This window comes from Pristiophorus japonicus, chromosome 8 (genome assembly GCF_044704955.1).
Source record: "Pristiophorus japonicus isolate sPriJap1 chromosome 8, sPriJap1.hap1, whole genome shotgun sequence".
NCBI classification, from domain to species: Eukaryota; Metazoa; Chordata; class Chondrichthyes; family Pristiophoridae; genus Pristiophorus; species Pristiophorus japonicus.
This window is the reverse complement of record NC_091984.1, coordinates 81,784,053-81,805,262: the sequence shown is the minus strand read 5'-3', so window position 1 is coordinate 81,805,262 and position 21,210 is coordinate 81,784,053. Positions and strand designations below refer to the sequence as shown.

Sequence of the window (21,210 nt, the reverse complement as noted above, 5' to 3'; positions counted from 1 at the left end):
GATCGGAGATTCAATAGTTAGGGGAGCAGATAGGCACTTCTGCGGCAGCAAAAGTGACATCAGGATGGTGTGTTGCCTCCCTGGTGCAAGGGTCAATGATGTCACTGAGCGACTGCAGGGCATTCTGGGGAGGGAAGGGGAACAGCCAGTGGTTGTGGTCCACATTGTACCAACGACATAGGTAGAAAGAGGGGTGAGGTCCTGAAAGCTGAGTTTAGGGAGCTAGGAGTAAGATTGAAAGCCAGGACCTCAAAGGTGGTAATCTCGGGATTACTGCCAGTGCCACGTACTAGTGAGGGTAGAAATAGGAAGGCTAGTCAGATAAATACGTGGCTGGGGCATTGGTGTAGGAGGGAGGGCTTTAGTTTCCTGAACAATTGGGACCGCTTCTGGGATAGGTGGGACCTGTACAAGTCGGACAAGTTACACCTCAACAGAGACGGGACCAATGTTCTCGTGGGTGGTTTTTATAGTGCAGTTGGGAGGGCTTTAAACTAGCTTGGCAGAGGGATGGGAACCCAGGAGAGAGCTCTGAGCTAGTTAGAGTGGGTGAGAGCTTAGATGAACAGAACCCCAAGAAAGGATGCAAAAGGCAAGAGGAAACCGAGCAGAGTAGCACTGGGGTAAGTGTAAACCACAAGGTGATAGGAAGGGACAATATGTTTGACTATAAAGGGGCTGCAGGAGGGGTCAAAACTAAAAATCATGGTTTAAAAACTAGTATTAAAACATTTTAGCTAAACGCACGCAGCATTCGAAACAAAGTAAATGAGCTGACGGCTCAAATCATTACAAATGGGTATGATTTGGTGGCCATTACAGAAACGTGGTTGCAGGGTGGCCAAGACTGGGAATTAAACATACAGGGGTATCTGACACTTCGGAAAGATAGACAAGAAGGGAAAGGAGGTGGAGTAGCTCTGTTAATAAAGGATGATATCAGGGCAGTTGTGAGAGACGATATTGGCTCTAATGAACAAACTGTTGAATCATTGTGGATGGAGATTAGAGATAGTAAGGGGAAAAAGTCACTGGTGGGCGTAGTTTATAGGCCCCCAAATAATAACTTTACGGTGGGGGGGACAATAATCAAGGGAATAATGGAGGCATGTGAAAAAGGAACGGCAGTAAGCACGGGGGATTTTAACCTACATATCTATTGGTCAAATCAAATCGCACGGGGTAGCCTTGAGAAGGAATTCATAGAATGCATACGGGATTGTTTCTTAGAACAGTATGTTACAGAACCTACAAGGGAGCAAGCTATCTTAGATCTGGTCCTGTGTAATGAGACAGGAATAATAAACGATCTCCGAGTAAAAGATCATCTTGGAATGAGTGATCACAGCATGGTTGAATTTGTAATACAGATTGAGGGTGAGGAAGTAGTGTCTCAAACGAGCGTACTATGCTTAAACAAAGGGGACTACAGTGGGATGAGGGCAGAGTTGGCTAAAGTAGACTGGGAACACAGACTAAACGGTGGCACAATTGAGGAACAGTGGAGGACTTTTAAGGAGCTCTTTCAGAGTGCTCAACAAAAATATATTCCAGTGAAAAAGAAGGGCGGTAAGAGAAGGGATAACCAGCCGTGGATAACCAAGGAAATAAAGGAGAGTATCAAATTAAAAACCAATGCGTATAAGGTGGCCAAGGTTAGTGGGTAACTAGAAGATTGGGAAAATTTTAAACGACAGCAAAGAATGACTAAGAAAGCAATAAAGAAAGGAAAAATAGATTACGAAAGTAAACTTGCGCAAAACATAAAAACAGATAGTAAAAGCTTTTACCGATATATAAAATGGAAAAGAGTGACTAAAGTAAACGTTGGTTCCTTCGAAGATGAGAAAGGGGATTTAATAATGGGAAACGTGGAAATGGCTGAGACCTTAAACAATTATTTTGCTTCGGTCTTCACAGTGGAAGACACAAAAACCATGCCAAAAATTGCTGGTCACGGGAATGTGGGAAAGGAGGACCTTGAGACAATCACTATCACTAGGGGGGTAGTGCTGGACAGGCTAATGAATCTCAAGGTAGACAAGTCCCCTGGTCCTGATGAAATGCATCTCAGGGTATTAAAAGAGATGGTGGAAGTTATAGCAGATGCTTTCGTTATAATCTACCAAAATTCTCTGGACTCTGGGGAGGTACCAGCGGATTGGAAAGCAGCTAATGTAACACCTCTGTTTAAAAAAGGGGGCAGACAAAAGGCAGGTAACTATAGGCCGGTTAGTTTAACATCTGTAGTTGGGAAAATGCTTGAAGCTATCATTAAGGAAGAAATAACGGGACATCTAGATAGGAATAGTGCAATCAAGCAGATGCAACATGGATTCATGAAGGGGAAATCATGTTTAACTAATTTACTGGAATTCTTTGAGGATATAACGAGCATGGTGGATGGAGGTATACCGATGGATGTGGTGTATTTAGATTTCCAAAAGGCATTCGAGAAGGTGCCACACAAAAGGTTACTGCAGAAGATAAATGTACGCGGAGTCAGAGGAAATGTATTAGCATGGATCGAGAATTGGCTGGCTAACAGAAAGCAGAGAGTCGGGATAAATGGGTCCTTTTCGGGTTGGAAATCGGCAGTTAGTGGTGTGCCACAGGGATCGGTGTTGGGTCCACAACTGTTTACAATATACATAGATGACCTGGAAGAGGGGACAGAGTGTAATGTAACAACATTTGCAGATGACACAAAGATTGGTGGGAAAGCGGGTTGTGTAGAGGACACAGAGAGGCTGCAAAGAGATTTAGATAGGTTAAGCGAATGGGCTAAGGTTTGGCAGATGGAATACAATGTCGGAAAGTGTGAGGTCATCCACCTTGGGAAAAAAAACAGTAAAAGGGAATATTATTTGAATGGGGAGAAATTACAACATGCTGCGGTGCAGAGGGACCTGGGGGTCCTTGTGCATGAATCCCAAAAAGTTAGTTTGCAGATGCAGCAGGTAATCAGGAAGGCGAATGGAATGTTGGCCTTTATTGCGAGAGGGATGGAGTACAAGAGCAGGGAGGTCCTGCTGCAACTGTACAGGGTATTGGTGATGCCGCACCTGGAGTACTGCGTGCAGTTTTGGTCACCTTACTTAAAGAAGATGGAGCGGGTACAGAGACGATTCACTAGGCTGATTCCGGAGATGAGGGGGTTACCTTATGATGATAGATTGAGTAGACTGGATCTTTACTCGTTGGAGTTCAGAAGGATGAGGGGTGATCTTATAGAAACATTTAAAATCATGAAAGGGATAGACAAGATAGAGGCAGAGAGGTTGTTTCCACTGGTCGGGGAGACGAGAACTAGGGGGCACCGCCTCAAAATACGGTGGAGCCAATTTAAAACCGAGTTGAGAAAGAATTTCTTCTTCCAGAGGGTTGTGAATCTGTGGAATTCTCTGCCCAAGGAAGCAGTTGAGGCTAGTTCATTGAATGTATTCAAATCACAGATAGATAGATTTTTAACCAATAAGGGAATTAAGGGTTTTGGGGAGCGGGCAGGTAAGTGGAGCCGAGTCCACGGCCAGATCAGCCATGATCTTGTTGAATGGCGGAGCAGGCTCGAGGGGCTAGATGGCCTACTCCTGTTCCTAATTCTTATGTTCTTATAGAAACATAGAAAATAGGTGCAGGAGCAGGCCATTCAGCCCTTCTAGCCTGCACCGCCATTCAATGAGTTCATGGCTGAACATGAAACTTCAGTACCCCCTTCCTGCTTTCACGCCATACCCCTTGATCCCCCGAGTAGTAAGGACTTCATCTAACTCCCTTTTGAATATATGTAGTGAATTGGCCTCAACTACTTTCTGTGGTAGAGAATTCCACCTTTTTTTCTTTATGTTCTTTAACAATCAGCCACAAGGTCATGCTGGATGCTTGGTGACAAAGGATATGGCCTCGCCACCTGGCTGATGACCCTCCTGCGTGACACCCACACCGAAGTCGAGAGGTGATACAACGAGAGCCACAGAGCCACTCGCAATATCATGGAGAAAACCATTGGAGTGCTTAAGCAGCGCTTTAGATGCCTGGACCACTCAGGAGGCGAGCTCCAATACTACGCTGAGCAGGTAGCTCAATTCGAAGTGGTGTGTCCCATGCTGCACATCTTCGCTATCAGGAGGGGACAAGAATTGCCTGATGAGTCTGACAGTCCACCTCACCAGAGAGAGGAAGAGGAGAACGAGGAGGTGGACGCTGACATCGGCCCAGACAATCAGGCTGACGCAGAAGCCATGCCCCCGCCCCCCTGTAAACCACATGAAAGAGCCCATGGTGGCATGATAGCTGCAAGAGCCTTACATCCGGAGCTCATCAATGATTGCTTTGCCTGAAAGAACACTGGTGTTATTTATAAGCCTGACACACTGCTGGATGTGCAGGTCATACATCAATGGTGGGCATCACCTTGGTGACAGTTAAATTTTAAGTTGATTGAATTAAGTATAATTATACCCTTTGATGTTAAACATAGAAACATAGAAAATAGGTGCAGGAGTAGGCCATTCGGTCCTTCGAGCCTGCACCACCATTCAATATGATTATGGCTGACCATGCAACTTCAGTACCCCATTCCTGCTTTCTCTCCATATCCCTTGATCCCTTGAGCCATAAGGGCCACATCTAACTCCCTTTTGAATATATCTAACGAACTGGCCTCAACAACTTTCTGTGGTTGAGAATTCCACAGGTTCACAACTCTCTGAGTGAAGAAGTTTCTCTTCATCTCAGTGCTAAATGGCTTACCCCTTATCCTTAGACTGTGACCCCTGGTTCTGGACTTCCCCAACATCAGGACCATTCTTCCTGCATCTAACCTGTCTAATCCCATCAGAATTTTATATGTTTCTATGAGATCCGCTATCATTCTTCTAAATTCCAGTGAATATAAGCCTAGTCGATCCAGTCTTTCTTATGTCTGTCCTGCCATCCCGGGAATCAGTCTGGTGAACCTTCGCTGCACTCCCTCAATAGCAAGAATGTCCTTCCTCGGATTAGGAGATCAAAACTGTGCACAATATTCAAGGTGTGGCCTCACCAAGGCCCTGTACAAGTGCAGCAAGACCTCCCTGCTCCTATACTCAAATCCTCTGGCTATGAAGGCCAACATGCCATTTGCCTTCTTCACCGCCTGCTGTACCTGCATGCCAACTTTCAATGACTGATGTACCATGACACCCAGGTCTCGTTGCACCTCCCCTTTTCCTAATCTGTCACCATTTTCAGATAATATTTTGCCTCCTTGTTTTTGCCACCAAAGTGGATAACCTCACATTTATCCACGTTATACTGCATCTGCCATGCATTTATTTGCCCACTCACCTAACCTGTCTAAGTCACCCTGCAGCCTCTTAGCATCCTCCTCACAGCTCACACTGCCATTCAGCTTAGTGTCATCTGCAAACTTAGAGATATTACATTCAATTCCTTCGTCCAAATCATTAATGTATATTGTAAATAGCTGGGGCCCAGCACTGAACCTTGCGGTACACTACTAGCCACTGCCTGCCATTCTGAAAAGGACCCATTTGTTCCTACTCTTTGCTTCCTGACTGCCAACTAGTTCTCTATTCACGTCAATACATTACCCCCAATACCATGTGCTTTAATTTTGCACACTAATCTCTTGTGTGGGACATTGGCAAAAGTCTTTTGAAAGTCCAAATACACCACATCCACTGGTTCTCCCTTGTCCACTCTACTAGTTACATCCTCAAAAAATTCTCGAAGATTTTTCAAGCATGATTTCACTTTCATAAATCTATGCTGACTTGGACCGATCCTGTCACTGCTTAAGGAATCACCAGCATCTGAGCCAATGCACAACAAGGTTTTGTTAAATAAAAAACATTTAAACCGAACAGTTGTCTGAAATCATTAGTATTTCTGTCAAAATCCAACCCTCCCCCACACTCCCCCACTCAGCTTCTCATCCCCACCTCTACCCCTTCTCCTTCCCTCCTGACTCCAAGCCGCCTGGTCGCAGAGCTCCTCAGGCGATGCTTCATTGGGGGAGGGGTGGGGGGATGACGGCCAAACCGCTACTTGGACGGATCCGGGAGAGGACGGTCCCAAGGTGGGAACGTGCGCCTGGCTCTCATGTGTGGTTGGCAATGGGGATGCGGCACCTTGGGGTGCAGTGCGGTGCTCCGGGACCACTGGGAGCCCTCTGCCACCAATGTTCCTGGCTATCAGCTCCAGGGCCTCCACCATCCCTTCCATGTTATATTTTATTTTTTGGACAAAAACTCGGTGCCAACTACATTCTTGGTGCTTAGTAGGCTTTTTGCTGCTGGTGAATCTCCGTCATGCCTCCTACAACAGCCAAACAAGCACACACCACAGCCACACACACGCTTTCAGTCCCTCTCAGCTCCCTCTCTCTCTGTCTCCTCTTCTGCGCATGTCATGATGACCCTTGACCTCCTGAATCACGGGAATCGAGCATTGCCATGCCGCTGCTAAGGACGGCGACACTTTACGGCAGAAGGTCAGCGAGATTTAAAGCTACCGCCCATTTCATATCGCTCGCGGTAATGCCCAATTTCAAAAATGGAGACGAGGTGCTTTGACAATGGGCGCGAAGTCGCCGATCTGAAAACCCATTTTTACTGGCCACGTCGGAAACCCATTTTTGGGCGATAATCACAAAAGTGTAAAATCGAGCGCATAAACCTTTACTGGCATTGCAGCCAGGTCTTGCAATTAAATCTGCTGGCACCTCTCTCTCTGCCTGCTGACTAATTTGATGTAGCCTCCATCTTCAATTTGAGGGATTCAGGACCTCATTCCTTGCCATTACTTTGTCAATAAGCACCTCCACTGCTGTATTCGAAAGTCTGGGTGTCTTGGCTGTCGACAAGCTCCACAAATGTACTTTCCTCACACCACCAATAAAAACTACATTTTCCCTTTAAGAGATGCAAGCTGGCTTTTAGAAGCGGCACTCTCCCAGAATATGTAGAATTAGCATGATTAGTACTGGCAACGTGCCCCTTAAATGAGGTCCAATCGTGAACTTCGATTGGGCCTCCGGCCAACATCATCGGGAGGGCTGAGTAGATGACCTGCCTATCGCCCGCCCAATCAGTGCAGGAATTGAAAATCAATCCCAATGTAATTATCAACTCAGTCACTACAAGAACTCAATGTTATCTCATGGTACTTTTAATATTCCAGTGGCTGTCCTGAGTACTGGGATAATTGCTTCAGTTGTGATAGTGCAGGTTGCTAGACTTCAGTGGTATAGTAACCATACACGTTGCAAAGTGCATTTTCAGACTTTTCATGGCATACATTACTTTAATGTCATTGTACATCATTTTGGAATGCAAATTATTACTTGGTTGCAGTTGCCTTGTATACGTGAAATGGTCACCAAACCACGGCTAAAAGTGGATAGAAAAATAAAGCAGCTGCAGCAATAAAATTAAGATAAAAATCCTGGCATCATGTTGTATATTTACATGAAATATATTACTCATGGGTATTCATTGCATCATTTGACTGGAACATTCAGTGCCATTTGCTGAACATTAGATAGTTATCACAGTTAGAAATTCATGCAGCAGAAAATTCTTCAATAGGCACAATCAGTACGCAATAGAACAAGGGTCACAGAGGAGTAATTGCCGGCTAATGTTAGAAAGCAGGGTACATGCTTATGAAAAATACATGAAAAGTTGTCATTTTGTTGAAAAAAGATCATAAAGGGTAAGTTAAAAATACTATCAGGGAGACTATAGAAAAAAAGAAAATCTTCAAAAGCTGAAACAGGAATGCTGAATATACAGTTTTTCTCTGAATATCATTCACATTACACTCTTATTTCCATCTTGAGTCATGTCTGGCTAACTGTCTACTGTCCCAATGCCTTTCTCTTACAAACGTTTGCCTTTCTAACGCTGGTCTCAGTTGACCTTTGTGCACAGTAATGAACAATGCGTCCAGTATTATAAAAATTGCTACCAGACTATCATACTCATTAGCTATCTCTATGAAAGTAGACAGGGTGTTTGAACACTTGACCTCTCCGCTCACTCCCAGCCCCACACCCCCACCCCATCCCCTCTTCACTTGCCCTTGCCTGCACTGTAAAATAGTACAGCACAGAAGGAAGCCATTCGGCACTCAGGGCCCAAGTTTCGGGCCATGCCTAGAACAGCGCAGCCCCGACCTGGACGCCCGTTTTTCGCGCCACAAAGTGCGCCTAAAAAAAACTTCCAGATTCTCCGGCTCCCTGCTGGTCCTCTTGGGCCGGGCGCAGCGCAGCACGAGCTGTAGGGGGCGGAGCTAGGTCCCTGCGCTGAAAACAGTGCCAGGACCTCTGCACATGCGCACTACAGTGGGCACGCATGTGCAGTAGCTCCAGGCGCCCAAAACTGTGTGGGAGGGGCCCGAAGCACGCAGCCCCTAGCCCTGGCCGAATGGCCTCACTGGGGCTGCGTGCATAAGGCTCCTCCCACGCCCAGCTCCTGCTTCCTCCTGACCCAACTCGACTCCCTTCCCCCCCCCCCGGACTGGACCCGACCCGCGCTCCCCCACCATCCCCGCCCCCCGACCTGACCTCCCTCCCCCCGCCCCCGACACGAACCGACCCGCTCTCCCTCTCTCCCCCCCCGACCCGAACCAACCCGACCTCCATCGTCCCCCCCCCCCCCCCCCCCCCCGACCCGACCCGCGCTCTCAACCCCGGACCCGACCCGACCCAATGCCACCTACCTGTAAATCTGGTGCTGGGGACCGGGCCCTGCCCGAAGTCTTGGGCCCGGACGGGCCCGGCCCATTCAGCCACCCACCCACCTTCTCCTTCCCCCCCTTCTCCTTTCCCCCCCCTTCTCCTTTCCCCCCCTTTCCCCTTCCCCTCTCCCCCCTTTCCCCTTCCCCTCTCCCCCCCTTTCCCCTTCCCCTCTCCCCCCTTCTCCTCCCCCCTTCCCCTTCTCCACCTCCCCCCCTTCTCTCCCCCCTCACCCTTCTCCCCTTCCCTCCCTCCCCCTCCTCCACTTCCCTCCCTCCCCCTCTCCCCCTGCCCCCCCTCTCTCCCTCTACCCCACTCCTCCCCCTCCCCTCGCTGTCAGAAACAGACACTGACAGACAGAGAGTGAGAGACACACACAGACAGACAGACAGAGAGATAGAGACACTGACAGAGACACACTGGGGAGGGCAGCCCAGCACGCTGTTGGAGGGCTCCCGGTGCTGCAGTCGGTAAGTAGAAAATGTTTTATTTATTGATTTAAAAAAATATATATTTCTTATCAATTTTTTTTGATTGATTTATTGGTTGATTTATTGATGTTTTTATCATTTATTATTGATGATGGCTCTTTAATTGTAAAACTGAAGTGTTTAATGTTTGTAAACTTCCCTTTAAACCCCGCCCCCCCCGCATTCCCTACGCCTGATTTGTAACCTACGCCTGATTTTCTAAAGTGTAGACAAGGTTTTTTCGAGCGTACAAAAATCTTCACTTACTCCATTCTAAGTTAGTTTGGAGTAAGTTTTCACTGGCGAAACTTTGAAAACAGGCGTAAGTGGCCGGACACGCCCCCTTTTGAAAAAGAAATTCTGTTCCAAAGTGAAACTGTTCTAACTGACTAGAACTGGAGCAAACTAAATGCTGAGAATTTGAATTTCTAAGATATTCCGTTCTACACCAGTTGCTCCAAAAAATCAGGAGCAACTGAGGCCGAAACTTGGGCCCTAAGTCTGCACCGGCTCTTTCAAAGAGCAATCCAGTCAGTCCCATTCCCCTGCTCTTTCCCCTTATCCCTGCAATTATTTCTTCTTCAAGCATTTATCCAATTGCCTTTTGAAGGCTACTATTGAATCTGTATCCACTACCCTATGAGGTAGTGCATTCTAAATCCTAACCACTCATTGCGTTAAAATATTTTTCCTCGTGTCACCTCTGGTTCTTTTGCCAATCACCTTAAATCTATGCCCTTTCGTTATTGACCCTTCAGCCACTCGAAACTGTTTCTCTTTATTTACTCTATCTAAATCCTTCATCATTTTAAACACTTCGATCAAATCTTCCTTTCGCCTTCTCTGCTCCGAGGAGCAAAACCCCAACTTCTCTAGTTTATCCACGCAACTATATTCCCTCATTTGTCCCACCTGTGACAGAGATTGTGGTTCTCCTATTGGACTGTACAGCCACATAAGAACTCATGTTAAGAGTGGAAGCAGGTCTTCCTCGATTCCGAGGGACTGCCTATGATGATGATTCCCTCATCCCTGGAGCCATTCTAGCAAAGTGATCATGAGTGTTCATTCATAACACCTAAATTTTTAGCTTTGGGCATTATTACATTATGGTCACTTCTGCAGCATAACACGCTAATAGTTTATCACTATAGCTGTCGATAACAGCCAACATTTTGTTTAACATGTGGCATGAAAATGAAAGACAATCAGAGAAAAAGCAGACATCTGATGTTCTTCAAAGCGTGGACTTACTTTTTGTCTCCTTTATACCATTCAAAGGCTGCTGCAGGAACTGCTAAAGCCTCGCATCGCAGTAGTCCACCTTTACCGAGTACCATCCCATGGCTCTTAATTTCCATTCTTGAGGGAGGGTCTGGAACAGACAATGATCACAGTGTTAGCACATCACCCACAAACAAAGTGTGAGAACTGAAAGTATTCTGCTATTTTGTAAAGTTAGATTGATAATTTTTGGATCTGCAGAAGTCTGCAGACCAATCTCGATGTTGATTCACGCCCAGTGGTATGTACTTCACATAGAAAGAGGATAACTAAGGAAAGAGTAGGGTCGATTAGGGACCAAAATGATGATCTATGTGGGTAAGGTATTTAATGAATACTTTGCGGCTGTCTTCAGAAAAGATGGGGGGGGCGATGCCGATGTTGAAGTTAAGCAGGAAGAGAGTGAAATATTGGATGGGGTAAACATAGTAAGAGAGCAAGTATTAAGGAGTTTAGCATCTTTGAAAGTGTATGTCCACAGATCCTTAAAGGTAGCAGGACAGGTTGATAAGGTAGTTAAAAAGGTAACATCCTTATAAATCTCCTCTGCACTAGAAAGAGTGCAGAGAAGATTTACAAGGACATTGCCAGGACTGGAAAATTTTAGCTACGAGCTAAGATTGGATAGGCTGGGGTTGTTTTCTTTGGAACAGAGGAGACTGAGGGGAAATTTAATTGAGCTGTATAAAATTATGAGGGGGCTAGATAGAGTGGATAGGAAGGACCAGTTTCCCTTTGCAGAGGGGTCAATAACCAGGGGGCATAGATTTAAAGTAATTAGTAGAAGGATTAGAGGGGCGATTAGGATAAAAAACTTCACCCAGAGGGTGGTGAAGGCCTGGAACTCACTGCCTGAAAGGGTGGTAGAGGCAGAAACCCTCATCACATTTAAAATGTACTTGGATGTGCGCTTAAAGAGCTGTGACCTAGAGGGCTACAGACCTAGTGCTGGAAGGTGGGAGTAGGCTGGGTAGTTCTTTTACGACCGACATGGACACAATAGGCCGAATAGCGTCCTTCTGTGTCGTAATTTTCTATGATTCTATTCTACGAAAGTCTTGTATTTCTATAGCGCCTTTCACGACCTCAGGATGTCTCAAAGCGCTTCACAGCCAATGAGGTACTTTTAAAGTGTAGTCACTGAATTAATGTAGGAAATGTGGCAACTAATTTGTACAAAGCAAGCTCCCACAAACAGCGTTGTGATGACGACCAGATCATCTGTCTTTTGTGATGTTGATTGAGGGATAAATATTGGCCGGGGAGAACTCCTTTGCTTTTCTTCGAAATAGTGGCATGGGATCTTTTATGTCCACCTGAGATTGCACCTCCGAGAGTGCAGCATTCCCTCAGTATCTGGGAGTGCCAGCCTGGATTATGTGCTCAAGTCTCTGGAGTGGGACTTGAACCCACACCTTCTGACTCAGAGGCGAGAGTGCTATCCACTGAGCCACGGCTGACACATATAAAACAAACACATGTGCTTTCGTGTTGAATTAAGGTCATCTTGCATAACACTGCTGCCAATGTTGTATATCACGCGGACAAATGTCATTCATAAAGTATGTTCAAGTATGTTCAAAACCTCCCATAGGTAATTATCAATTTTGAGTTTTTATAGAATAACTTTTTCTCTCAATGATTTCATTCAATTTCCTGTAAGAAAGAAGCAGGAAAAGAAGCAGGAACTTGCATTAATATAGCACCTTTCATAACCTCAGGACCTGCAAAATCAATCAGTTACTTTTAAAATGCAGTGACTGTTGTTTTGTAGGCAAACGCAGCAGCCAATTTGCACACAGCAAGGCCCCAGAACAGTAATGAGATGAATAACCAGATAATCTGTTTTGATGTTGGTTGAGGGATAAATATTGACCAGTACACCTTCTTCAAATAGTGCCATGGGATCATTTACACCCACCTGAACAAACAGATGGGGCCTCGTTTAATTATCATCTGAAAGACAAAAGCTCTGCCGATGCAGCACTCCATCAGTACTGGACTGAGTGTCAGTCTGGATTATGTGCTCAAATTGTGGAATGGGGCTCAACTTCCTACTCTTCTTAAAAAAGGGTCGTGGGATCTTTTACATCCACCTGAACAGGCTGAACAGCTCTGTTTAATGGCTCAGCCAGGAAGATAGCACTCCCTTAGTACTGCACTGAAGTGTTAGTTTCGACTATTTTCTCCAGTCATCGATTGAGACTTGAGCCCACAGCTGCCTTGGAGGTAGGAGTGTTACTGAGCTAAGGTGATATTTAGTTTAGCTTCTGCAACAGCATAACATATAATGTATAACAGAGGCTATGATCAATATAGAGTTTCTTTTAGCTGGTCATGTATCAGAATTTTGGAACAAACTCCTGAAATAAAACAAATTGCAGTTTATAACCTATTGGTTGTTGAAAAGTTCTCCCTTCATTGGGATCAAGTTTTGGGCCGCGCCTAGAACGAGCCACGCCTGATTTCTGCACTCAAAACCGCGCTGAAAACTTACCTCGGTATTCTCCACTCCCTCAGGTCGATCCAGGCCCTCGGCGCAGCGCAGCACAAACTGTGGGGGGCGGAGCCAGGTCCCGGCGCTGAAAACAGTGCCGGGACCTCTGCACATGCGCTCTACAGTGTGCGGGCATGTGCAGTAGCTCCAGGCGCCCGAGGCTCTGTGGGAGGGGCCCGAAGCACGCCGCCCCGAGCCCTGGCCGAATGGCTCACTGGGGCGGCGAAGATCGACTAGAACTCCCTCCTCCAGCTCCTGCTCCGGCGCCGGCTCCCCCCACCCCCCCCCCTCCGTTCAGCTCCTGCTCCCTCCGGCTCTCTCCCCGCACCCCACCCCCAGCTCGGCTCTCTCCCGCACCACCCCTCCAGCTCCCGCTCCCGCTCTCGGTCTGGCTCTCTCTCCCACACCGCCACCCCCGTCCCCTCCAGCTCCCGCTCCCAGTCTGGCTCTCTCCCACCTGCCCCCCCACCCCAGCTCCCAGTCCGGCTCTCTCCCGCACCCACCCCCCCGCCCCCCCAGCTCATGCTCCCAGACCGGCTCTCTCCCGCACCGCCCTCCCACCCCCCCACCCCTCCAATTCAACTCCCCCTGCGCTCCGGCTCCTCCCCCCCTCTGCTCAGGTCCGGTCCGGTCCACTCCCCCTCCCCCTCTCCACATCTTTGGTGGGGCCCGCCAGCCCGGCATCTTGCTGGGGGCGGACCCCGCCCAAAGTCTTCGGCACAGCTTCCTCACATCGGTCGGGTCCATTCAGCCTCCCACCGCTCTCCCTCCCTCCCTCTCCTCCCCTTCCCTCCCCTCTCTCCCTGCCTCCCTCCCTCTCTCTCCCTCCCCCTTCCTCCCTCTCTTCCCCTCCCTCCCCTCTCTCCCCTCCCTCCCTCCTTCCCTCTCCCCTCTCTCCCTGCTTCCCCTTTCTTCCCTCCATCTCCTCCCCCCACCCCTCGCTGTCAGAAACACAGAGACACTGACAGACAGAGAGAGAGACACTGACAGACAGACAGAGAGAGAGAGACACTGACAGAGACAGAGAGAGAGACACTGACAGAGAGAGAGATACACACTGACAGACAGACAGAGAGGGAGAGACACTGACAGAGACAGAGAGAGACATTGGGGGGGCCCCGTCCCAGCACGCTGTTGGAGGGCTCCCGGTGCTGCAGTCGGTGAGTAGAAACTTAATTTTTTATTTATTGATTTTTTAATTATTTTTTTTATTTTTTATTTTTAAATGTTTTTTATTGATTTATTGGTTGATTTATTGATTTATTGATAATTTATTATTGATGATGGCTCTTTATTTGTAAAAGTAATGTGTTACATGTTTGTAAACTCCACCCCCGCACCCCCCACCCCCCTCGCCATCTCTCTACCTTACGCCTGATTTTCTAAGTGTAGGCAAGGTTTTTCTGAGCGTACAAAAATCAACACTTATTCCATTCTAAGTTAGTTTGGAGTAAGTTTTCGCTGCCTAAACTTGCAAAACAGGCGTAAGTGGCCGGACCCGCCCCCTTTTGAAAAAAAAATCTGTTCTAAAATGAAACTGTTCGAACTCACTAGAACTGGAGCAAACTAAATGCCGAGAATTCAAATTTCTAAGATACTCCATTCTAAACTAGTTGCTCCAAAAAAATAGGAGCAACTCAGACCGAAACTTGACCCCTATAGTTCAAATGAAAGGTCATCGACCTGAAACATTATCTCTGTTTCTTTCGCCACAGATGATGCCTGACCTGCTGAGTATTCCCAGCATTTTCTGTTTTTATTTCAGATTTCCAGCATTCTTTCCCATTAGCATTGGAGATGATTCAATTAAAATAAGTATTGCACAAGGTTCAGAGTGAAATACATTTTTGTCCGCAGTGGTCCACACAATTCACATTTACATGCATAATCCCCACACTTTTTACAAATTTAAATGGACAATAAGTGAACTGATATACAAATATATCCCAATAAACATGATCAATTATCGTAATTACATCAAATGAAGAACAACTATTTCCTTAAGAGCACACGTTCCTTCCTGTTACTTACATCCAGAAAGAGATTCCATTTGATGAATTGGCCTAATTATACTGTCTGCTCTTTTGTTACAAATGAAGCAAACAATTAAAACTTTGTAACAGCGATGGTGAGCTTCAAATTACATTACTGACTTTGGAGGGTCATAGGTTTGAAGCCATGAAAAAGTATATTGATCATGAAATTATTCTGTCCCCTATATTTCCAGACGTTTTCAGTATGTGTTTCTACAGACATTTTGTTGCTTCTTTTTTGTATCCAGCACTTTCTTGTTATGAGGTTTTTCCAGAGAGCAAGACAGGGAATTCAAAATCGGTAATTCTTTTGAACATGCAGATGGTATTCTGGTACATGGAGATAACCTGAATTTGCCAGTTCCGGTTTGTTAATGGGTGTTAGACTAATGACTTCAAAAGGCTTTAGATCTAATATCCATACAAAGTAATAATAGTGCCTGAAACTTCAGACAAATGAACACAGAATTTTGCAATTCCAAAAAAGAAAAGGCTATTAATATTAAAAAATTCAACTTAAATACTGTGCAGTGTGGGATTTGAATTTGGCTATTTCAGACAACGCAGCACTCCAGTTAGTATTATGTGGAGCGAGACATTCCACTCAAATAAATTGACTTTAGCTAATTAGGTTTTTGCCCTCTCCTAATTAGGTTTTTGCCTGCTTACAATATGCATTCTTGTGTGGTCTGTGTGCCAACCAAATCCTATTTCAGAGGCAGCACTGCCTAACTACATTATAATGGATCCTAATATTTACTTACAGTTCCATAAACAGTAACTAGTCATCCATTGCATTTCTGCTGCTCATGACAGAAGTTGCATTATAACGTTTTTTCTTTAAGAACAGCTATACAATTAATTTCTTATTTTACACTTCCAAATGGATTCTTAAGAAAATTGCACTAACAAGGATTGGTGGCTTGCAAAATAACATGAGATTTTGTTATTTATTTCTAAATGATATTTTATTGGAATTTTGCAGTAAATGCAATAAACAGAAAATGTTTCTTGTAGAGCACAATGCATCAAAATTTCACTTTAAACTAACTACATTCAACACACAAGATGGTAGCAAGTGACTAGGCATGCACATGAAGCAAACATTAACCTAATTCATAAAAGTGCTTAAAAAGAGGGAAAGAAGTATACCAGAGGTGCAACAGGAACACTGGATGAAAAATGATGGAACTGCTTGTATGTGAGTTGTCAAGGCAGGGCATGTAGTGAGCAGATCTTTTTAAAGATACCAGAAAGCACCTAACAGAACTCAGCTTTTTAGAGGGAAAGAACCCAAATGACCCTGCTAAATTGGTTGAGGGAAAGCCTCACCAGCTCAGGTCTCTTAATCTCAAACAAATAGGGGCCAAGTTTCGGCCTGAGTGGCTCCTGTTTTTTTGGAGCAACTGGTTTAGAATGGAGTATCTTAGAAATTTGAATTCTCGGCATTTAGTTTGCTCCAGTTCTAGTCAGTTAGAATAGTTTCACTTTGGAACAGAATTTTTTTTCAAAAGGGGGCGTGTCCGGCCACTTACGCCTGTTTTCAAAGTTTAGGCAGTGAAAACTTACTCCAAACTAACTTAGAATGGAGTAAGTGAAGATTTTTGTACGTTCGAAAAAACCTTGTCTACACTTTAGAAAATCAGGCGTAGGTTACAAATTAGGCGTAGGGAATGGGGGGGCGGTTTACAAACATTAAACACTTTAGTTTTACAAATAAAGAGCCATCATCAATAATAAATGATAAATACATCAATAAATCAACCAATAAATCATCAAAAAAATTAATAAAAAATAATAAAAAAAAAAAATCAATAAATAAAACATTTTCTACTTACCGACTGCAGCATCGGGAGTCCTCCAACAGCGTGCTGGGACGGCCCCCTCAGTGTGTCTCTGTCAGTGTCTTTATCTCTCTGTCTGTCTGTGTGTGTGTCTCTCAATCTCTGTCTGTCAGTGTCTGTGTTTCTGACAGCGAGGGGAGGGGGAGAAGGGGGTGGGAGGGGGAGGGGGAGAAGGGGGTTGGGGGGAGAAGGGGGTGGGGAGAAGGGGGTTGAGGGGGAGAAGGGGGTTGGGGGGGAGAGGGGGAGGAGGGAGGTAGAGGAGGGTGGGGGTTGGGGTGGGGGGAGGAGGGGGTTGGGGAGGGAGGAGGTGAGGGGTGGGGGGAGGAGGGGGTGGGGAGGAGGAGGAGGAGAAGTGGGGAGAGGGGGAGAAGGAGGGGGAGAAGGGGGGAGAAGGGGGAGAAGGGGGGAGAGGGGGAGGGGGAGAAGGGGGAGAGGGGGAAAAGGGGGAGAAGGGGAAAGGGGGGAGAGGGGGAGAAGGGGGAGGGGGAGAAGGAGGGGGAGAGGGGGAGAAGGAGGGGGAGAGGGGGGGAGAGGGGGAGGGGGGGAGGGGGAGAAGGGGAAAGGGGGTGAAGGGGGGAGAGGGGGAGAGGGGGAGAAGGGAGGAGGGGGAGAGGGGGAGAAGGAGGGGGAGAGGGGGAGAAGGGGAGAGGGGGTGAAGGGGGGAGAGGGGGGAGGGGGAAAAGGGGAGAGGGGGAGGGGGAGAAGGGGGAGAGGGGGAGAGAGGAGAGAGGAGGGAGGGAGGGAAAGAGAGAGGAGGGAGGGAGGGAAGGAGAGAGGGAGGGAGGGAAGGTGAGGGGGGGTGATGGGAGAGAAGGTGGCTGAACGGCCGGGCCCAAGACGTCGGGCTGGATTTACAGGTAGGTGGCGTCGGGTCTCGGGGGGGGGGGGTCGCGGAGGAAACAGATTTCCGCCCTGCCCTGCCCACATTCCCGCCCTGTCGGGCACACGCCGACCCCTTACCGCCTGGCATCGGCCGCTTTCCACCCCGCGAGGGAAATTGCGTCATGGGAGCAGAGTGGCCACCGGTTGGTGCCCCTGACAGCTTTCCCTGGGTGGGAAGCTGCCAGTGGCTGGGCGACGTGTCCGCCCTTAAAGGGGAGGGCGTCCGCCGACTCTGCCATTTTATTTTAATTGTCAGCCGATTCTAAAGTTGGCCCGACAATGGTGACCACGGGTTCAGCCGGGCCGCCAACAGGCAGCCCGGCACCATTTCTTGGGTACCCAGCCATTGGCTTGGCCAAAACCCTCCCTGGTGGCTCAGTGGGCACCACAAAAGTGGCTGCAGAGCTTGCAGTGGTCCGCCCCTTTAATTGAAGGGGAGGGACGTTGCTACGTGTCAGCGCGACATGGCAAGTCCACTTCCACATCACAATGACGTACTCAGCAGGCGCTGATGACACCGCACGCCTCGTGCCCCGCTCCCAACCCACTTCCGCCCCTCAGACGCCTCAAACACTGCCCGGACAAATAAAAACATTTAAAAAGGCCGATTTACCTCCATTCTCCACCCCAATCCATGGGGTGGAGAATAATCATTTGTCTGCGAAAGGTGCACCCTGTTTGGGGCAGAGAGCAATTTAGGCCCACAGATGCTTCCATTTTTAAAATACATTTATCCTGTCTTTCTAAAATCATACAAAATAGAATACAGAAATTCCTCTATTTTGCCACAGCCTCTCGTAATTAGACATGGTGGTCCAGTCCTCCAGCATGATCTTGCCAATTGCTTCACTAACTTCAAGCCTGTGAAGTAGAAGGGACAGTAATCTTGTTGCCTTATAGCCATGGTAACAATACTTGTCCCTTCAACTATTTTGAGTTGTACCTGTAAAACAATAATCCTTAAATCAAGTGCCCTCTGATTAAAGGGGGGGGGGGGGCACTCAAACCGACAAACTTAAAACAAATTAAATTTATAGACATTACGTGGTTCAAATTAAAATTTGGTTGCCGGGAGTGATGATGTAATCCAGTCCCTCTGGCGCCCCCCACTTCTTGTACTCTAAGGTAACAATATTCCAGCTGTTCTTAATTGAGTGTAATCAACTTAAAGTTTTTGATATTGAACTGGAGTAGAATGTTAGATGTGGAGTTCCTCACTGGGGCAGTACAGCACAGTTAATGCCCAGCTCTAATGTTAAGACTCTGAATCATTTTACTTGTATGTGGAAAGAATGAGAGATAATTTTGTTCTTGAAGAAAATCTTACTAGCCTTCCAGGATGATTGCTGAGATTGCAGGAAAGTCACTATACTTGTAATTTCTCTCCCACTTTCTCTAATAGCTGCACAGAAATGGAATCCTGCCGCACACATGAATACAGACTATTTATAAAATTATTGGCCTAAGAATTGGTTTGAACCGGCCTGCACCAGAACAGGTAGTTCCGAGGCAAACCTGATATTGGGCTTCAAGCCTCATTTAAAGGTCTCAGACCACTGAGTTCATTATCATCATCATAGGCAGTCCCTCGAAGCGAGGATGACTTGCTTCTGCGCTAAAAAGGGATGAGTTCACAGGTATTTCAATGAAGGACCTAACATTCCAGATCCCGAACTACATCGTGAAGGGTGGAAGATGCCTGTGCTTGGATTTTTTTTTACGATGTGGTGGCCATTGCACACCAGCCACCACACGGGCTTGACAGAGCTGGTCTTGGTCCAGTGGCAAGGATTATCCAAGACTAACTGGAGACCAGCTCTGCTGCACAGACCAAGCGTGCACACATATCGCAGTGTAGGCTGATCCGTGCTGCCCCTGGGCCCTTGCCTCTTCTGGGCCCCAGATTCACACCTCTCCTGGGCCCCGGTCACTTCCCTCTATGGACTCTTGCCGCTTCTTCGTCCCTCCTGCTGTGCCCGCCCGCACTGCAATCAGCGACCTGGCTTCGTAGCCGTCGCCCTCCTGCAGCAGCACGCGCTGCTCCCTGCAGTGGTATGCCTCCACATGCTGCTCCCTCCAATGGCCCCGGCCTGCTGATGGTCTTGCAGGCCGGCAACCGCGCCGATTTCCGGGCCGGGTCACCGCACGCTGCTCCCTCCAATGGCCATGGTGAATTGTCACCTGGCTGAGCATCCCTGGGCAGCTTACCAATAAAAATGATTTGAATTTCGGCCCACTGCGTTGCTAGCAGTGGTTCTTAGTTAAGTACTGCAACAGGGCGGGAAGCAATTAGGAAGGAGGGGTGGCGATCAAGAATGCGGTGGAAGCGTTCATGAAGGAGGGGGCAATATTCCCTGTACGCTGCGCTTTGTTCTGTGCTGCCTGTTTCTTTTTGTGTGCTGTCCCTTTAAATTGCTGCGCATGTATGATATTTACAATGGAGAAACCAGTGAGTGGCCTGCATGGGACCTTTCCCATTACTGTGCAGCCGCGCAGCTTAGAGGGCACATTGGAGAGGGCGGTGACTGGGAAAGGGGTGACTGAGAGAAGAGGGAGTAAACGATTGGGAGGGATGGGGGTGTCAGGAGAACAGAGCGAGGGAATTGGGAGGGGATGGAGCTGGGCCCATTGTAGAAGAGCACAACATCAGCCCCTGGCTCCACGTTTGGTAAAGTATTTTTTTTAAATCTACCTCTTTGGCCTGCCCTTTAGGGACCGTTGATTAGGCTATATGCATACCACCTTTTCTCGGGGCAGTCCAATTTTATGAAGGGAGCCTCTAACAAGTGTTAGGCCTCCTATTTGCATATGCAATGGGCCTAATGCCTGTTTCAGGCGAGGGCCTGATATGCCTCTTTTTCTGCCTTTACCAATATTCTGGGGGCACACTTCTGGCGCATAATGAGTGCGCTCCATATTGGATGCTTAGGTGCCCGTTTTGTGTCTGAAAGTTGGGCATTGTGCCATTGAATTTCTAAGCCACTACGTTCCTTTCGTGCACTGCAGCTGTTATGTAGTGTGATGGATTGTAGAAACACAAGGATGGTTTTTACTGGATCTTTCTGCCTTGGCACATGACAGGAGTCGAACACGTGATGTGCGGTATGTCTGTTCGGTTCCAGGACTGCTGCTATTTCCTGTCCTAGGCCATTAACATGGCCAGGGAGCAACCCCAGCACAGACCCACCTCCTGGCAGGATCTAGCACTCGCAAAAGGGAGAAGAAATTGGAGCACAGCTGTAGGCTGCTCAGGCCTCCAGCTTCATTCTTAGCCACTTATATCAAGACCTTCGTGCTGTTGCTAAGAGCAGCAGCCAGAGGCTCAAGGCCCAAAGATCTTCCTGGGGGATGGGAAGGAAACTATTAAAAGGGCAACTTTCCTGTTCAATCTTCAGGCTTCACCTGTGATCACTGTAAATCCTCTACAAGGGTCCTGGCACTAGCCCCAATGCCTGGT

At 47.3% G+C, this 21,210-nt stretch overlaps 1 protein-coding gene across 1 annotated transcript in view; it reads right to left on the bottom strand.

The window, feature by feature from the left end:
- The window catches only part of LOC139269134 (neuronal growth regulator 1-like), a 353,215-nt gene that overhangs the window by 87,632 nt on the left and 244,373 nt on the right, over positions 1-21,210 (bottom strand). Inside the window, exon 5 of the mRNA XM_070888236.1 lies at positions 10,468-10,588. Coding sequence (XP_070744337.1) covers positions 10,468-10,588 — 121 coding nt within the window. The remainder of the gene's footprint in view (positions 1-10,467; positions 10,589-21,210) is intronic.